Here is a 15,584-nt window from a genome sequence, read left to right as displayed (position 1 = left end):
TGACCGATAAAGATCTTCGTAGAATATGTAGGAACCAATATGAACATCCAGGTTCCGCTATTGGTTATTGACCGAGAATAGTTCTAGGTCATGTCTACATAGTTCTCGAACCCGTAGGATCCGCACGCTTAACGTTACGATGACAGTTTTATTATGAGTTTATAAGTTTTGATGTACCGAAGGTTGTTCGGAGTACCGGATGTGATCACGGACATGACGAGGAGTCTCGAAATGGTCGAGACATAAAGATTGATATATTGGACGGATATATTTGGACACCGGAAAGGTTCCGGATGAGATTGGGACTATACCGGAGTTCCGGGAGGTTACCGGAACCCCCCGGTAAGTATATGGGCCTTATTGGGCCTTAGTGGAAGGGAGGGAGAAGGAGCAAAGGAGGGGGCGCGCCCCCCAAGCCCAATCCGAATTGGGAAGGCCCCCCCTTTCCTTCTTCCCTCCCCTCTCTTCCTTCCCTCTCCTACTCCTAATAGGAAAGGGGGGCCAAACCTATTTGGAGTAGGTTTGCCCCCCCGAGGGCGCGCCTCCCCTCCTGGCCGGCCCCCTCCTCCTCTCCCCCTTTATATACGGAGGGGGAGGCACCCCATAGACACACAAGTTGATCTACGGATCGTTCCTTAGCCGTATGCGGTGCCCCCCTCCACCACATTCCACCTCGGTCATATCGTCGCAGAGTTTAGGCGAAGCCCTGCGCCGGTAGAACATCATCATCGTCACCACGCCGTCATGCTGACGGAACTCATCCCCGACGCTTTGCTGGATTGGAGCCCGGGGAACGTCATCGAGCTGAACGTGTGCTGAACACGGAGGTGCCATACGTTCGGTGCTTGGATCGGTCGAATCGTGAAGACGTACGACTACATCAACCGCGTTGTCATAACGCTTCCGCTTACGGTCTACGAGGGTACGTGGACAACACTCTCCCCTCTCGTTGCTATGCCATCACCATGATCTTGCGTGTGCGTAGGAAATTTTTGAAATTACTACGTTCCCCAACAGGTAGGTGGTCGGCGCATCTCCGGGAGAAATCTTTGCTTCGGCCTTCTTCGGAGCCGGCGACGGCGGCGCCCGCGGGTGTCGTGATCTTTCTTGGAAGCGTCGTCATGGAGGTGTGCTCCTCCTCCCCATGGCTTGGGCTGTGGAGGGAGACCTCAGATCTGTTGGATCGGGCGATGGAGGCGTCTTCGCGTCTTCCTCCTCCTTGGGGGCATCGTCTCGGAGCCTGCTACGACTGGGATACTGATGGATGGCGGCATCTTCGCCGCGTGGTTTGCTAAGGCGGGGCGCTGGTTTCTGTTTGTCAACGATGATGTCGTCGAGAGGAACTCGGGTCGCGGCATGGATTTCGGTAGTCGGTTCTTCCCAGCGTGTCTGAGGTGCTCCTAGGGCACGGTCGGTGCAAGTCCTGCATATTTTCCTGGTGAGGCTCGTCGTCAAAGTCGGAGTTGTCGGTTGCTTGCGCGTGTGGCCATCCGGTGGCATGTGTCGTCGTGGCTTTTATGCAGCTGTTTGCGGGTTGGCTTCGAGGTTGGAGCTCTATGGTGAAGTCGGAGTCGCTCGTTCGAGGCAACCGGTAATGACGATGACGCTTGCGACTCCTCGGCGAATGCCTTTCTTCTTTGCAGCTTTGTGTCCCATGTCGGTGACCAGGTTGACCGGTGGTGCCCATGTCATGTGGGTTGAGTTGTATCGGTTTTAACCTGGTTTTCCGTCAATTAACCGGGCAATTCTCTTCTTCTTAATCAATGAAAATGGTAAATCTTTTGCCTCGTTTAAAAAAATGCCACAAAAGTCTTCGAAAAGAGGCAGGCGAGGAGGATGTTTTTTTTAGCATCAGTACAGACACAAGCGCTTATATACACGCGCATACGCTCACCCCTATGAACGCACACACGCACACCCTACCTCTATGAGCACCTCCGAGAGACTGAGCCGGCATATCATCTTGAAATTTACGAAACCACAGTAGGCGCCTCGTCGTCGACGGGAACGTCTCCTCTCACTGAAAGCGCATCGCTGAAAATCCTGAATAAATCCAGGAATAATGCGAGCACCAGGATTTGAACCCTGGTGGGTTGGGGATACCACTATCCACCTAACCATCTCAACCACAGGTTGGTTCGCAGCCGAGAAGGATGTTGCAAGCCGTGTCGATAATGCTATTTCCGGGTTTAGTTTAGTTTTTTTTCAAGTGTTCGCTACAGGAGTGCAGCCTCATCATATCTGTTTGTCTACTACGCGTGCCCATTCCTGGTTACGTCGCGTTTGATGCTTTGCAAGTGGCCTAGTTGAAAATTGGCTCATTTGCTTCCGACGGTCTCTTGCCGTTCGCACCGAGGCTGCTAGATACTGTGACAGCCGTGTGCCCGTGTGGTATTAATACGGAGTATTTGCCAGTATATATAATGATGCGTGCACTGCACTGCACATCGCAACGCAGCCGCTGGCGGTTGCAACCACCACTAGAAACCTCTCCTCATAAATCCCAACGTCCCCGTGCCAAAATTCAGGTAGGAATTCTCAGAAAAACGCAATTCTCAAAACGAGATAGCAGTGATGACCCGTGTTTTGGTTGGAATGGATAAAGCTGAAGCGCCAAACCGCACAGGGCAGCACAGGGGGACAAAGCAACAGCTGCAGCCCTCCCATTGATCAGTGCATATCCGACGACCGACGGCAACAGCGGCAGCGACAGCGACCGCTCGATGACCATCGATGGAGGCACGGTGCTCCACCATGGAATGCGACCTGTGAGCCGCGAGACGTCCCGGGGAAGAACCGCTAAAAGCAGCGCGGCGGGGGGCCCGATTGCTCGCGGCACAGGTGAATTCTGAAAAAGCCACCGTGAGAAATCGCCGTCGATCGATGGATCGCTGCCAGCACAGCAGCGGGTCGAACACGAGGGAGCATGAGATCGTTGCCGTTCTGGGCAGTGGTTGAACGCGAGGGCTCGGTGGTCGCGCCTGCCTGCAAATCTGAGAAGCGGCCAAAGCCTGGTGCTGTGCACAGGGGGGGCCCGGCACGGCGCGGCGCTGCACCGATCGCGGCAGGTGACAGCCAACTAACCACTGACCTTGCTAGCCATGGAATCGCGGATCTTTGCCGAGAGCGGCGGCAAAGTCTTCTCTGAACTGTACCTACCATCCGCTCAAAAGAAGCAACGCTGGCTGGGTGGCCCGGGCTCCACTTTCGTGCCTCATTTTTCTTCGGATGCCATCATCATTGTGCCTGCCCTGCTGCCCCTGTTTTTCTCTTGTTAAGTGAAACGCCGGGGCGTGGCAGCGATCTGGGCCGGTGGGTTCGCCATTTGGACGGCACAGAGGTCGGCATGGCGAACTGGTCACGTGTTGGGTTCGTAGTACGTGCACGGGCGCCGGTGTATGCGTCTCACGTTCGCTCCTCCGAGAACGATGAGGCTAGTGAGCTTCACGACCCGGTCATGTGCGTCATAAAGGCGGTCGACTGTTCCTGCCAGGGAGATCGGACAATTCTTGTTGGTTTTATATAGTCAACCTTGCATTCACACGCGAGCTATCGCGCCATTGCTGCAGCCGGACTGATGAATTCGGGCGCGGACCGGCGCGGCCCACAGCAACAGTGGCGGGCCGGCGCCATTTAAGACGACGGACGAACTCGAATGATTGATTAGACCTTCCCTGCAGCAAGAGGCCACCATTTTTCTCCATCACGCTGACGCTGCCACTGCCCGGACGAGTGTTTGGATACTCTAATTCAGTTAGAGGTTAGAATTAGATTCTAACTCTAAACTAATTCTACACTAACTCTAACCAAAAAGCTGTTTGGATGGTAGGGTTAGATTGATAATAAAATATTCTTTCTCAATCATTTGACTATTTTGGACCTTGTTTGAATGGGAGGGGTAACTTTTTTTACTATTTTTTCTAGTGGGTCCAAGAGAACTAACCCAAATAAGCTCCTCTAGTGTGGGCTAGTTTTTTAGGGTGGGTTAGATTCAACTAACCCAAACTAACCCATCATGTTTGGATACTTTTGGGTTATTTGTGCCCCAACTAACTAAAACTAACTCTAACATAGTGATCCAAACAGGGCCACTGTTGCAGCTGAATCATGTGGAGGAGCAGAGCGAGCGAGTGGCGTCATGCTGCTGCACAGGTCCTGCACCCGGGCGGCCTTGTCGCCGTTTGGATTCTCGAGATCTGTGCTCCGACCCTACATCAGTCTTGTTTTAAATTTTTTTCAGGGTGCTTGTTTTCAATTTCATTTTCAACGTTACCGCGATCCTTGCCACGATGGCAATCTTTCCCGATAAGAAAAATGCAACAACACGGAAGTGATGATTGCCTTTGAGGGCTTCGTTTAAAAAAATAGTTTTATTAGAGTTTGTGTCTTGCTTAGGAAGGTGAGACGACATCGACTCCCTAAATTCTTTAGCTCCTGTTCTAATGGTGTGTCCAACATAGTCTTCATGTTGGATCCTTTTAATCTACGCTTTTCTTCAACGACGGCAGCTGCTGTTCTAGTGCGCTTGTTCTGGTGCTTAGCATGACAACTTATCGACCGTCTACCGTAACAACGTTTGTCCGACTCCAACGAGGGAGGGGCAATGATGATGGCGTACCTTCGGCTCGATTCAATGCTTGTAGTTGTCTTTATATGGTCTACAGATCTAAATGCAAATTTATTATTTCTGGTGTTTATTGTATTATCATGATTGTAAACGAATAGATGCGAAGTTTCTCGAAAAACAATATTTTTAGGGCTTCTTGAAAAATAAATGAGCCCTCCGTCCCAAAATAACTGTCTCAACTTTGTACTAGCTCTAATATAAATTTATACTAAGCTTAAGACACTTATTTTAGGACGGAGGGAGTAGCTTTTTTTAGGGATATATTTTTTTTTGAGACAAATTAGGGATATAAATGAATAGCTTGTTTTCCGGGCCGCCTAGGATATGAGCAATGGACACTGACGGCCTGCCAGTTCAGGCCCAAGGGAAGCCCACCCCGGCGAGCCACACAAAATTCTTCCTAGCCTCCTGCGGCGGTCGTCGTCGAGTCCTTCCTTCTTCCCCGCGGAGGACGGAGCAGAGCAGAGCGACGCAGCGAGCGCAGCCGCCATGGACCGCGTGCAGCTCGTGCTCCTGGGCCTCCCCATCCTCCTCTTCTGCTCCGACGTCGTCACGCTCTTCGCGCCGCAGCCGCCGGCGGCCCCCAAGCCCCACCGCCACCCCCAGCCGGCCTCCGGCGCCTTCCAGCCTGGCGACTCCTCCCCCTACGCCGCCGATTCCGCGCAGGTGGCGGTAAGTCTAGTCTTCTCCTGGATCCAGTGCCAGTTCGGTTTCCGATCTGACTGAGGCGGGACGATCTCATGTGCCTTTTCGTAGGAGGCGCAGGTGGATGGACCTGGCTCCGGCACCACCGTCGAGCTGAAGTTCTGCGCGTCCTGCTCCTACAAGTAATTCCACACATACTCTTGCTTCGGTGATAAATTCAGAGGTCAAATCCAAGATATTTTGTTAGATTTATTTACCGTAACTGATGGTTGTGGTACACACTCTGGCCGTTGACCATACTGAAACCTAACGTTTCATCACAAATGTCCAAATTGTGAGGCCCCAAAGTAAGCCCATGTGTGTAATTTGGTTAGTGTAGAACACCCATCACATGACGGCCAGTCGACTGAGCTCCACTTTGCTCGACTGATGTTGAGAGCTCAGATCTCAAAATCTCGAAATTGTTCACTAGATATTCTGTAGTGTTTGCCTATTTCCTAACTGCATGATTGTAATCCCTAATCTCACGTGATTTGTTATTGTACCTGCCTTGTATGTCACACATGTACTCTCTATAGCATGATGGAATAGTTGCATCCGCTTTGCTATTCTCTACCAGCGTCTATGTGGACATACAATTTTTGGGCTTTCGGCTGCCTGTCGTACCCCAACCTGTCTGCCAGTGCCAACCAACAAGCTCTCGCATCAATCCACCGCTTGTGTCTTTCTTGGTTATCCTGCCTCGCACAAAGGCTACAACGGCCTCGACCTCTCTATTTCATCTCGTCATTATTTCTCAGCACGTCTACCCTGATGAGTCTATTTTCTTTTATGCTATCACCCTCTTCTCCACTGACACGAGCGAGCTGCTCTACTTTCTTGTAGACTTTATCGGCACCACTATTTCTGCCCCTCTTGTGCCCTCCTTGATGACTGCTGCTGCTGCTCCCTCCAGATACCCCCCCCCCCCCCCCCCCCCGCACACACATAGAAGCAGCTGCGCCGGGCCACCTCCCCCTTGCCCGCACTATATCTGCTCCTGCAGCTGCTGTTCCTGGTCTTCACCACATGCTCATCTGCGCCGTTGTGTCCACCTCTACCCTTTTCTTCCATTCACTCGAACTACCATAGCGCTCTCCTTGATCCTCTCTGGAAAGAGGCTATGCTTGCGGAGCTCTGTGCCATTCTTGACAACGATAAGTGGACACTAGTTTCTCCTCCGGCTGGCACCAGCCTAGTAAGTGGGTGTGTAAACACATATTCCATTCAGACTGCTCTCTCATCCACTACAAGGCTTGTTGCGTCATTCATGGCTACTCCCAGCAGCCCGCCATCTATTATGGCGAGTCCTTCTGCCCCGTCATCGAACTGTCTACCATACATGTCATGATGGGGGTAGGTTAGCGAATGCTTTGAAATAACTGAATAAATTAGTGTCTGGGGAAAATAACTTTATTGTATCTTCAACTGGAGTGGAGAAGTTTGATGGATGACTTTTCGGGACCGTGCTCGGCTTTTGCACTTAAGTTTGGCCAAAAGTAAGATATTTTGACGATAATCTCTATTTGGTGTTTTGACTTTCAAATGAGCGATAAGGGCCTGGAGACTACTGCCTTTACATGTGTTGCCTGTGTGTTTTAAGCGAATAAATAATGTTCCTGTGTGTTTTAAGCGAATAAATAATGTTGAGACTTGAGAGAGAGAGAGTACTGCACATGGAGTTTGAGAAGCTAGTTTTCCTGTTTATTTTGTATGTATACCAAAATTTCCATGTCCACAGATACGCAGTTTATAATTATTAAACCAGAATGCAAATTTTTATCCCATTCATTCTTACTGTTTGGTACCTTGTGAACTTCATATATGTAAGAATTGCAACTTAGGGTCAGTATAATCTATCCACTTCAGAATGCTTCCAACTCCTTCCTGACCTTATGTGCAGCCATTTATGCTGCTGGGTCATTATATGCTTTGCAAGGCAGATAAAACAGTAAATCAGTTCCACGACTATTTGTTTAAGAGAAGCAAAAAAGATGAAACAAGAACTATATAAATTTGTCGATTATATCGAACTATATAAATTTGTCGATTATATCGAAAAAATGATTAGAGGTGACTTGCATAATATTTCTTTCTGGTCTCCTAATCAGCTAATCACAGCTTGTATGTAACTAAAAAGAAATGCAATTAAGATTTGCAATGCCTATGCTGGATGTATATTCTTTAGACCTTACAAATGAAGCTAAACCCACGGTTGTTTCTGTGTATGTCGGAGCAAAAGGTTCTTATCCACATGGTTTAATGAAAATCCTACAGAGTAAAGTCTTTATAATTTCGTTTATGATGTCTATGTAGTCCCTTTAGCATCATACTTTGTTTTTCTAGCATACTCTGTTAATTACTCCTCTGTAACATAATATAAGACGTTTTTTGACACTGTCATGGTGTCAAAAAACGTCTTATATTATGTTAAGGAGGGAGTATTTGTGAAATTGTCTTGTGGTCTCTGTTATGAATTAGTATGCAGACAATGGTATAATTTCAAACTAAATTCTGCAGGGGAAATGCGATGACCATGAAGCGCATGCTGGATACCTCATTTCCTGGGATTCATGTCGTCTTGGAAAACTACCCTCCACCCTTCCCAAAACGCGCCCTCGGCAAAATGGTGCCTTTTGTTCAAGTTGGAGCAATAGCAACATTAATGGCTGGTGATCAGATTTTCCCTAGATTTGGAATGGTACCACCTCCGTGGTACTACTCACTGCGTGCTAATAGGTTTGGAACCATGGCATCAGTCTGGATGTTTGGCAATTTTGCTCAGTCTCTTCTACAAAGTTCTGGCGCCTTTGAAGTTTACTGCAATGGACAACTGGTATGTTTCTATGATACACCCTTTGTTGCACTTCATTGCCCTGCATTATGAAAATTGTCCAACTCATTGTGCATTACGGTTACGGTGTAGTGTTAGAATAAATCAAGCGATCATATTAGATTATTGGGTTAGTTGCTACTGGAACGTTGAGCTGAGAATGAACTAAGTAGTGGGATCATCTAGTCAGTAATATTCATATACCAGTCTGCTTTAGAATAAGTGATTGCTTGTATTCCCAAAAAGTGGACCGGAATGGTACTTGTTCCCTGAATATGAATGTAAAAATCTTTCTCAGGATTATATTGTACCTATGCTTAATGTGTTGGTATTTCCAGGTTCTTTAGAGCTGATATTCTTGTGATAGCCCCTCTGGATCCATTACGCTAATCCTAGTGAACTTCTTTTTCACATTTTCAGGTATTCTCAAAATTATCTGAGCAGAGGTTTCCTAGTGAGTTCGAGCTACGGGAGCTCATTGGCAACAGATTATCAGAGTCTCAAATTGGGAAAAATCTGGAAAAAGAACTTGTATTAGACGATGAAGTCGAGAGCACCCACGCCCATTTATCTGTATCCACATAGACAGAACCAATTGAAAGTTCCACGTTTTACGGTCAAATCACATGCCTATGTCTTCGATCTTCTTGGATATATGACCTTTTTCTGTTTGTAAATAACATTTTAGGGTGTTTTACCATGATATGACTGTAAATCTCTCATGACTATCACAGACTACTGTAGCTCCATGATTTGCTTAAATGTTGAAACTAATTTCAGCTCCTGGTCTGTAGCACAAAACCTTCAGTATTTGTTCCCCTGATGTGATGTTTGGTTCCAGACTTCAAGTTGACAAGATGTTGCGCTAATGCGGCGATTGATCTGTAATATAAGATGTTTTAGATCACTATAAAGTAGTCATCTAAAAGATCATATATTACTTTACAGAGGGAGTACAACTCTATTTTGATATGCAAGAGTATATATGTATCTCGAGCGTTCATTCTTTATTTTCGTGGGAATCACAAGCATTCATTCAGATCTTCATGCACATGAAGGCTGAAAACGGAGAAACCCCCCTTGTTCTTATTATTGTCAAACGCGTTGGCTTCTTTCCCTTTGTCCTGCTCTTTTTCCTCAGTCTTTTCTTCTTTTGCATTTCTTTTTCTTTCTTCCTTTTCATCGCCTTTTGCCGCTTCTTCTTCTTCATCTCTGCCTTGTCGTCGTTGGGTGCCACCGTGACCAGCTGCTCTATATAACATGTGCATAGGGCGAAATTCACAGACATGTCTAACGTAACGCAGATGCTTTCGTGGAGGTCAGGATTCGGGAAAATGCAGAAGGGGCTTTTCAGGAAGAAAGTAGGCGGCGAGGAACGGTGGCTGCTCTCGAGGCGAGGCCAGCCATTTTGTCCGTGACCACGGAGTCAGAGAGCACTGGTGTTTTGGTAACACAAGCTAGGGGAGGCTTTATAGGTCACGGTTAAACTTTGTTTGGTGGTGCATACGAGGAGGAGGAGGAGGAGAGGGGAATATATGTTTGTGTGTATGGGGGGTGGGGGGCGTGGTTGGGGTGGGCACGTTCGTACGGTGGTGGAAGGACTTCTGCCGAGAGACATTTCGAGGAAGCTTCCTCTTCCTCGATGCTATTGGTCAGCCAACATAGAGCCCCACGCGGCCACGCCTGCTTCTCTTCAGGGCATGTCCAACCACCAACCATAAATTTTCTTTCACATATGTCCGCGCACAGTGAGATTAGTCCGCGGACACGAATAGAGAAGACGACCATCCAACACTGCCTACATACATTTCAACCGGGTTTTGACTTAGCGGATGAAATTCATATAAACTGGCTGATATTCATCAAAGTTTGAAAAAAATAACATAAATCATTCATACATAGCATGCAAATAAGTCTAGTGTCTCAAATTCAATGTCCAACAAGTAATTCAACGGATCATGTCGTCCCACACATACCGCCCATTCAGTTTCATCCAACGGTGTGTGTACGTAAATGGTCGTCCCTTTATCATGTAGTACATCACGTCAGTGTTGGAAATATGACCTAGAGGCAATAATATTATATTATTATATTTCCATTTTCATAATTAATAGTTTATATTTCATGATATAACTGTTATGATTCTGGAATATGCGATTCAGTGGAAAACTCATGTGCACATGTGAGATGATAAAGTGTAAAATATAGGTTCGCGGTCTTGCCTCTAAGACTGGCTCGTGTTGTTTGTGATCATGTTTTTCGGATCTCAGGATATCATTAAGTGTAACGATAGTCCTAAAATAACATTAAGAATATGACATAGAAGAACGATCATATTAAATCGACATAAATCTTGTCTGTTATAGTTTGAGATAATATTGTCAATCAGTTGTTATAATACGGAGTGTTAGCATGTGTTTTAGTTCGTTAGACCAATAGAGTATCTTAGTCACTTCGTACCGTACGTTGGACTTTGGAGTTGCTCAAACGTCATCTGTAACTAGGTGATCATAACAACAACTTAAGGGTTCATCGGAAAGTTTGACAAGGGACTGGAAAGCCCGAGAGTGGGATTTGCTCCTCCGACGATGGAGAGATATTCTTAGGGTCCTCTCGGTGTGACGGAATCCATCATCGTCTGGCCAGACACAAGTGACTGCGTCACGGGGATGCCAGAACACTTCAACGAAAAAGAAGAACGATACCGATAACGGGATCATCGGTATAGTGAGCATGGATCAACGTTAAACTTTGTTTGCTACGCCTCGCGATACGCCGGGGGGAGGGGTGTCGTGGGAACATATCTGACAGTAGAGATAGGGGTACGTAGGAGAGGGCAGAGTCTAGCTACGGCGAGGTTGTACACTCGGTTTTACGAGTTCAGGCCCCTCTCGGAGGAGGTAACAGCCCTACGTCTCGGTGCCTTGGAGGCTTTGTTGATTGGAGTGTTGAGTTACAAGGGGTGCGAACCCTTGTGTCCGAGGGGAGGGGTGACTTATATAGAGTGCGCCGACTCCTTGCAGTCCTCAGTTACACAAGGGTTCAATGAGAGAATAATGTTACGAACGTTACTGGTAACGCCCGTGTTTAATGAACTTTAAGGCTACGGAGTGAATGCCCGACCGTTGCCATTCAGAGGTGACTCTAGGCCTTCCGTCCTTCGAGTGACTTCTTGTCTTACGAGTGAATAACGATGGTCGAGTGGAATTGGGGTATCCAAGTGGGTCTTTCGTTGAGTGGATTGCACCCTGTTATGATTCCAGTCGGTATCTTCTTTCTATCTTTGTAGGCCTGGCCTCTTGTGCAGTGTCCTTGGGTAGGTGTAGGATCGAAAGTATGTCTAGAGGGGGGTGGGTGATTAGACTACTTGACCAAATAAAAATCTAGCCTTTTCCCAATTTTAAGTCTTGGCAGATTTTAGCAACTTAACACAAGTCAAGCAATCAACCTACACATGCAATTCTAAGAGTATAGCAGCGGAATGTAAATCATTGCAATGAAGGTAAAGGGAGGAGTTTGGAGGGAGAAACACAATGTAGACATGGAGATTTTTGGCGTGGTTCCGATAGGTGGTGCTATCGTACATCCACGTTTATGGAGACTTCAACCCACGAAGGGTAACGGTTGCGCGAGTCCACGGAGGGATCCACCCACGAAAGGTCCACGAAGAAGCAACCTTCTCTATCCCACCATGGACATTGCCCACGAAGGACTTGCCTCACTTGGGTAGATCTTCACGAAGTAGACGATCTCCTTGCCCTTAGAAACTCCTTGGTTCAACTCCACAATCTTGACGGAGGGTCCCAAGTGACACCTAACCAATCTAGGAGACACCACTCTCCGAAAGGTAATAGATGGTGTGTTGATGATGAACTCCTTGCTCTTGTGCTTCAAATAATAGTCTCCCCAGCACTCAACTCTCTCTCACAGATTTGGATATGGTGGAAAGATGATTTGAGTGGAAAGCAACTTGGAGAAGACTAGAGATCAAGATTCTTGTGGTTGGATTGGAATGTCTTGATCTCAACACAAGAGTAGGTGGTTCTCTCTCAGAAAATGAGTAGTGGAAGTGTAGGCACGTTCTAATGGCTCTCTCTCAAATGGAGAAGGGGGTGGAGGGGTATATATAGCCTCCACACAAAATCTAACCGTTACACACAATTTACCAAACTCGATGGGACCGAATAGTGAAACTCGGTGAGACCGACCTGGTTCAAAATGTGAATGTTAGGCTTTTCGGTGGGACCCACAATATCAACTCAGTGAGACCGATGTGCTAGGGTTAGGGCAAAACCTCATCTCGGTGAGACCGATCACATCAACTCGGTGAGATCGATTTCAGTAATAAGCAAACAGAGACTTGGTTAGGCAAACTCGGTGGGACCAATCGCTCATTTTGCTGAGACCGAAATGTTACGAAAAGGAAACAAAGAGTTTGCACTGCGAACTTGGTGGGACCGATCGCTCATCTCGGTTAGACCAAAACATTACGAAGGGAAACATAGAGTTTGCAATCCCATCTTGGTGAGACCGAGATCCCTATCGGTGAGACCGAATTGATTAGGGTTTCTGGCAGTGGCTATGTCAAGTGAACTCGATGGCGCCGGATAGATCAAATCGGTGGGGCCGAGTTTGACTTTAGGTTTAGGACATATGTGGAAATGAGAAAGTGGTTGAGGGATTTTGGAGCATATCACTAAGCATTTTGAGCAAGCAGGCCATTAAGCAACACCTCATCCCCTTCTAATAGTATTGGCTTTTCCTATGGACTCAATGTGATCTTGGATCACTAAAAGAAAATGTAGAGTCTTGAGCTTTTGCCAATATGTGTCCTTAGCATTTTGAGGGGTCCACATCTCTAGTCCATGTCATACTAATCATTGAACTTTCTGAAACATTAATCTTGAATGGATATTAGTTCAATGAGCTATATGTTGTTATGAATTACCAAAACCACCTAGGGACTAGTTGCACGTTCAACCCCCCCTTTTGGTAATTGATGACAACATATATATCAAAGCTTCGACAAATGATAATATAAATGAAGTACATCGTCGCTTTGAGAAGTATGTGATAAGTAAGAGCTCCCCCTAAATTTGTGCATTCTTCAAAATTTGCTTTTGAATGCAAATGCACAATTGATTAGGATCATGGGTTACTCTTCCATGTCACATACATCTTGATGGAGCGCTCAAAATGATAGAATATGAAATATGCACTCATTACCAAGACAAGATATGAATGATCATACATGAGAGATAGAATATCATCATTCAAGCACAAACATTAAAGTATGATATGATCGAACACATGATCATAGGAGTGTTGGGGAACGTAGTAATTTCAAAAAAAAATCCTACATACACACAAGATCATGGAGATGCATAGCAACGAGAGGGGAGAGTGACGTCCACGTACCCTCCTAGACCGTAAGCGGAAACGTTATGACAACACGGTTGATGTAGTCGTACGTCTTCATGATCGACCGATCCAAGTACCGACCGTACGACACCTCCGCGATCTGCACACGTTCAGCTCAGTGACGTCCCACGAACTCACGATCCAGTAGAGCTTCGAGGGAGAGTTCCGTCAGCACGACAACATGATGATGGTGTTGATGAAGCTACCAACGCAGGGCTTCGCCTAAGCACCGCTATGATATGACCGAGGTGGATTATGGTGGAGGGGGGGGCACCGCACATGGCTAAAGGATCAATGATCAACTTGTGTGTCTTGGGGTGCCCCCGCCCCCGTATATAAAGGAGCTAGGGGGGAGGCGGCCGGCCAAGAGGAGGGCGCGCCAAGGGGGGAGTCCTACTCCCACCGGGAGTAGGACTCCTCCTTTCCTAGTAGGAGTAGGAGAAGGGGGAAGGAGGAGAGAGGGGGAAGGAAAGGGGGGCACCCCCTCCTTGTCCAATTCGGACTAGAGGGGGAGGGGGCACGCGGCCCTGCCTTGGCCGCCCCTCCTCTTCTCCACTAAGGCCCATATGGCCCATTATACTCCTCGAGGGGTTCCCGTAACCCCCGGTACTCCGGTATACACCCGAACTTGCCCGGAACACTTCCGAAGTCCAAACATAGTCATCCAACATATCGATCTTTATATCTCGACCATTTAGAGACTCCTCGTCATGTTCGTGATCATATCTGGGACTCCGAACTACCTTCGGTACATCAAAACACATAAACTCATAATACCGATCGTCACCGAACGTTAAGCATGCGGACCCTACGGGTTCGAGAACTATGTAGACATGACCGAGACATGTCTCCGGTCAATAACCAACAACGGAACCTGGATGCTCATATTGGCTCCTACATATTCGACAAAGATTTTTATCGGTCAAACCGCATAACAACATACATTGTTCCCTTTGTCATCGGTATGTTACTTGCCCGAGATTCGATCGTTGGTATCTCAATACCTAGATCAATCTCGTTACCAGCAAGTCTGTTTACTCGTTCCGTAATACATCATCCCGCAACTAACTCATTAGTTACATTGCTTGCAAGTGATGTGCATTACCGAGAGGGCCCAGAGATACCTCTCCGACAATCGGAGTGACAAATCCTAATCTCGATCTATGCCAACTCAACAAGTACCATCAGATACACCTGTAGAGCACCTTTATAGTCACCCAGTTACGTTGTGACATTTGGTAGCACACAAAGTGTTCCTCTGGTAATCGGGAGTTGCATAATCTCAGTCATAGGAACATGTATAAGTCATGAAGAAAGCAATAACAGTAAACTAAAACGATTAAGTGCTAAGCTAACGGAATGGGTCATGTCAATCACATCATTCTCCTACGTGTGAGAATATAGGCTTCTCCATAAGTCTGTATAAAACCATATGCTTTGATCACACTATCAAAACGTTTATTCCAACTCCGAGAGGCTTGCACCAGTCCATAAATGGATCGCTGGAGCTTGCACACTTTGTTAGCACCTTTCGGATCGACAAAACCTTCTGGTTGCATCATATACAACTCTTCTTCTAGAAATCCATTCAGGAATGCAGTTTTGACATCCATTTGCCAAATTTCATAATCATAAAATGCGGCAATTGCTAACATGATTCGGACAGACTTAAGCATCGCTACGTGTGAGAAAGTCTCATCATAGTCAACCCCTTGAACTTGTCGAAAACCTTTCGCAACAAGTCGAGCTTTGTAAATAGTAACATTACCATCAGCGTCAGTCTTCTTCTTGAAGATCCATTTATTCTCGATGTCTTGCCGATCATCGGGCAAGTCAACCAAAGTCCACACTTTGTTCTCATACATGGATCCCATCTCAGATTTCATGGCCTCAAGCCATTTTGCGGAATCTGAGCTCATCATCGCTTCCTCATAGTTCGTAGGATCGCCATGGTCAAGTAACATGACCTCTAGAATAGGATTACCGTATCACTCTAGTGTGGATCTTACTCTGGTTGAC

General features: G+C 46.8%; 1 protein-coding gene across 2 annotated transcripts; it reads left to right on the top strand.

Moving 5' to 3' along the window:
• Positions 1 to 5,003: 5,003 nt before the first annotated feature.
• Positions 5,004 to 8,928, top strand: LOC123071297 (selT-like protein). Of its 2 annotated transcripts, none has more exons than XM_044494825.1 (4): positions 5,004 to 5,299; positions 5,393 to 5,454; positions 7,832 to 8,147; positions 8,565 to 8,928. In XM_044494825.1, exons 1-4 carry the CDS (start codon positions 5,117 to 5,119, stop codon positions 8,727 to 8,729), a joined length of 726 nt encoding a protein of 241 aa, XP_044350760.1. In that variant the 5' UTR covers positions 5,004 to 5,116; the 3' UTR covers positions 8,730 to 8,928. The 2 variants fall into 2 exon arrangements, with proteins under 2 accessions (XP_044350760.1, XP_044350759.1); XM_044494824.1 differs by having other exon boundaries at positions 5,006 to 5,299; positions 5,384 to 5,454.
• The last annotated feature ends 6,656 nt before the right edge of the window (positions 8,929 to 15,584 follow it).

This window comes from Triticum aestivum, chromosome 3B, assembly GCF_018294505.1.
Source record: "Triticum aestivum cultivar Chinese Spring chromosome 3B, IWGSC CS RefSeq v2.1, whole genome shotgun sequence".
In the NCBI taxonomy this organism is placed as follows: domain Eukaryota; kingdom Viridiplantae; phylum Streptophyta; class Magnoliopsida; order Poales; family Poaceae; genus Triticum; species Triticum aestivum.
The sequence above is the reverse complement of the archived record's forward strand: the minus strand, read 5'-3'. Positions and strand labels throughout refer to the sequence as shown.

Coding starts and splice junctions, on each gene's coding strand:
- LOC123071297 (XM_044494824.1), top strand. CDS start 5,117: ATGGACCGCGTGCAGCTCGTGCTCCTGGGCCTCCCCATCCTCCTCTTC. Junction 5,300..5,383: donor CCGATTCCGCGCAGGTGGCG/GTAAGTCTAGTC, acceptor GCCTTTTCGTAG/GAGGCGCAGGTGGATGGACC. Junction 5,455..7,831: donor TGCGCGTCCTGCTCCTACAA/GTAATTCCACAC, acceptor TAAATTCTGCAG/GGGAAATGCGATGACCATGA.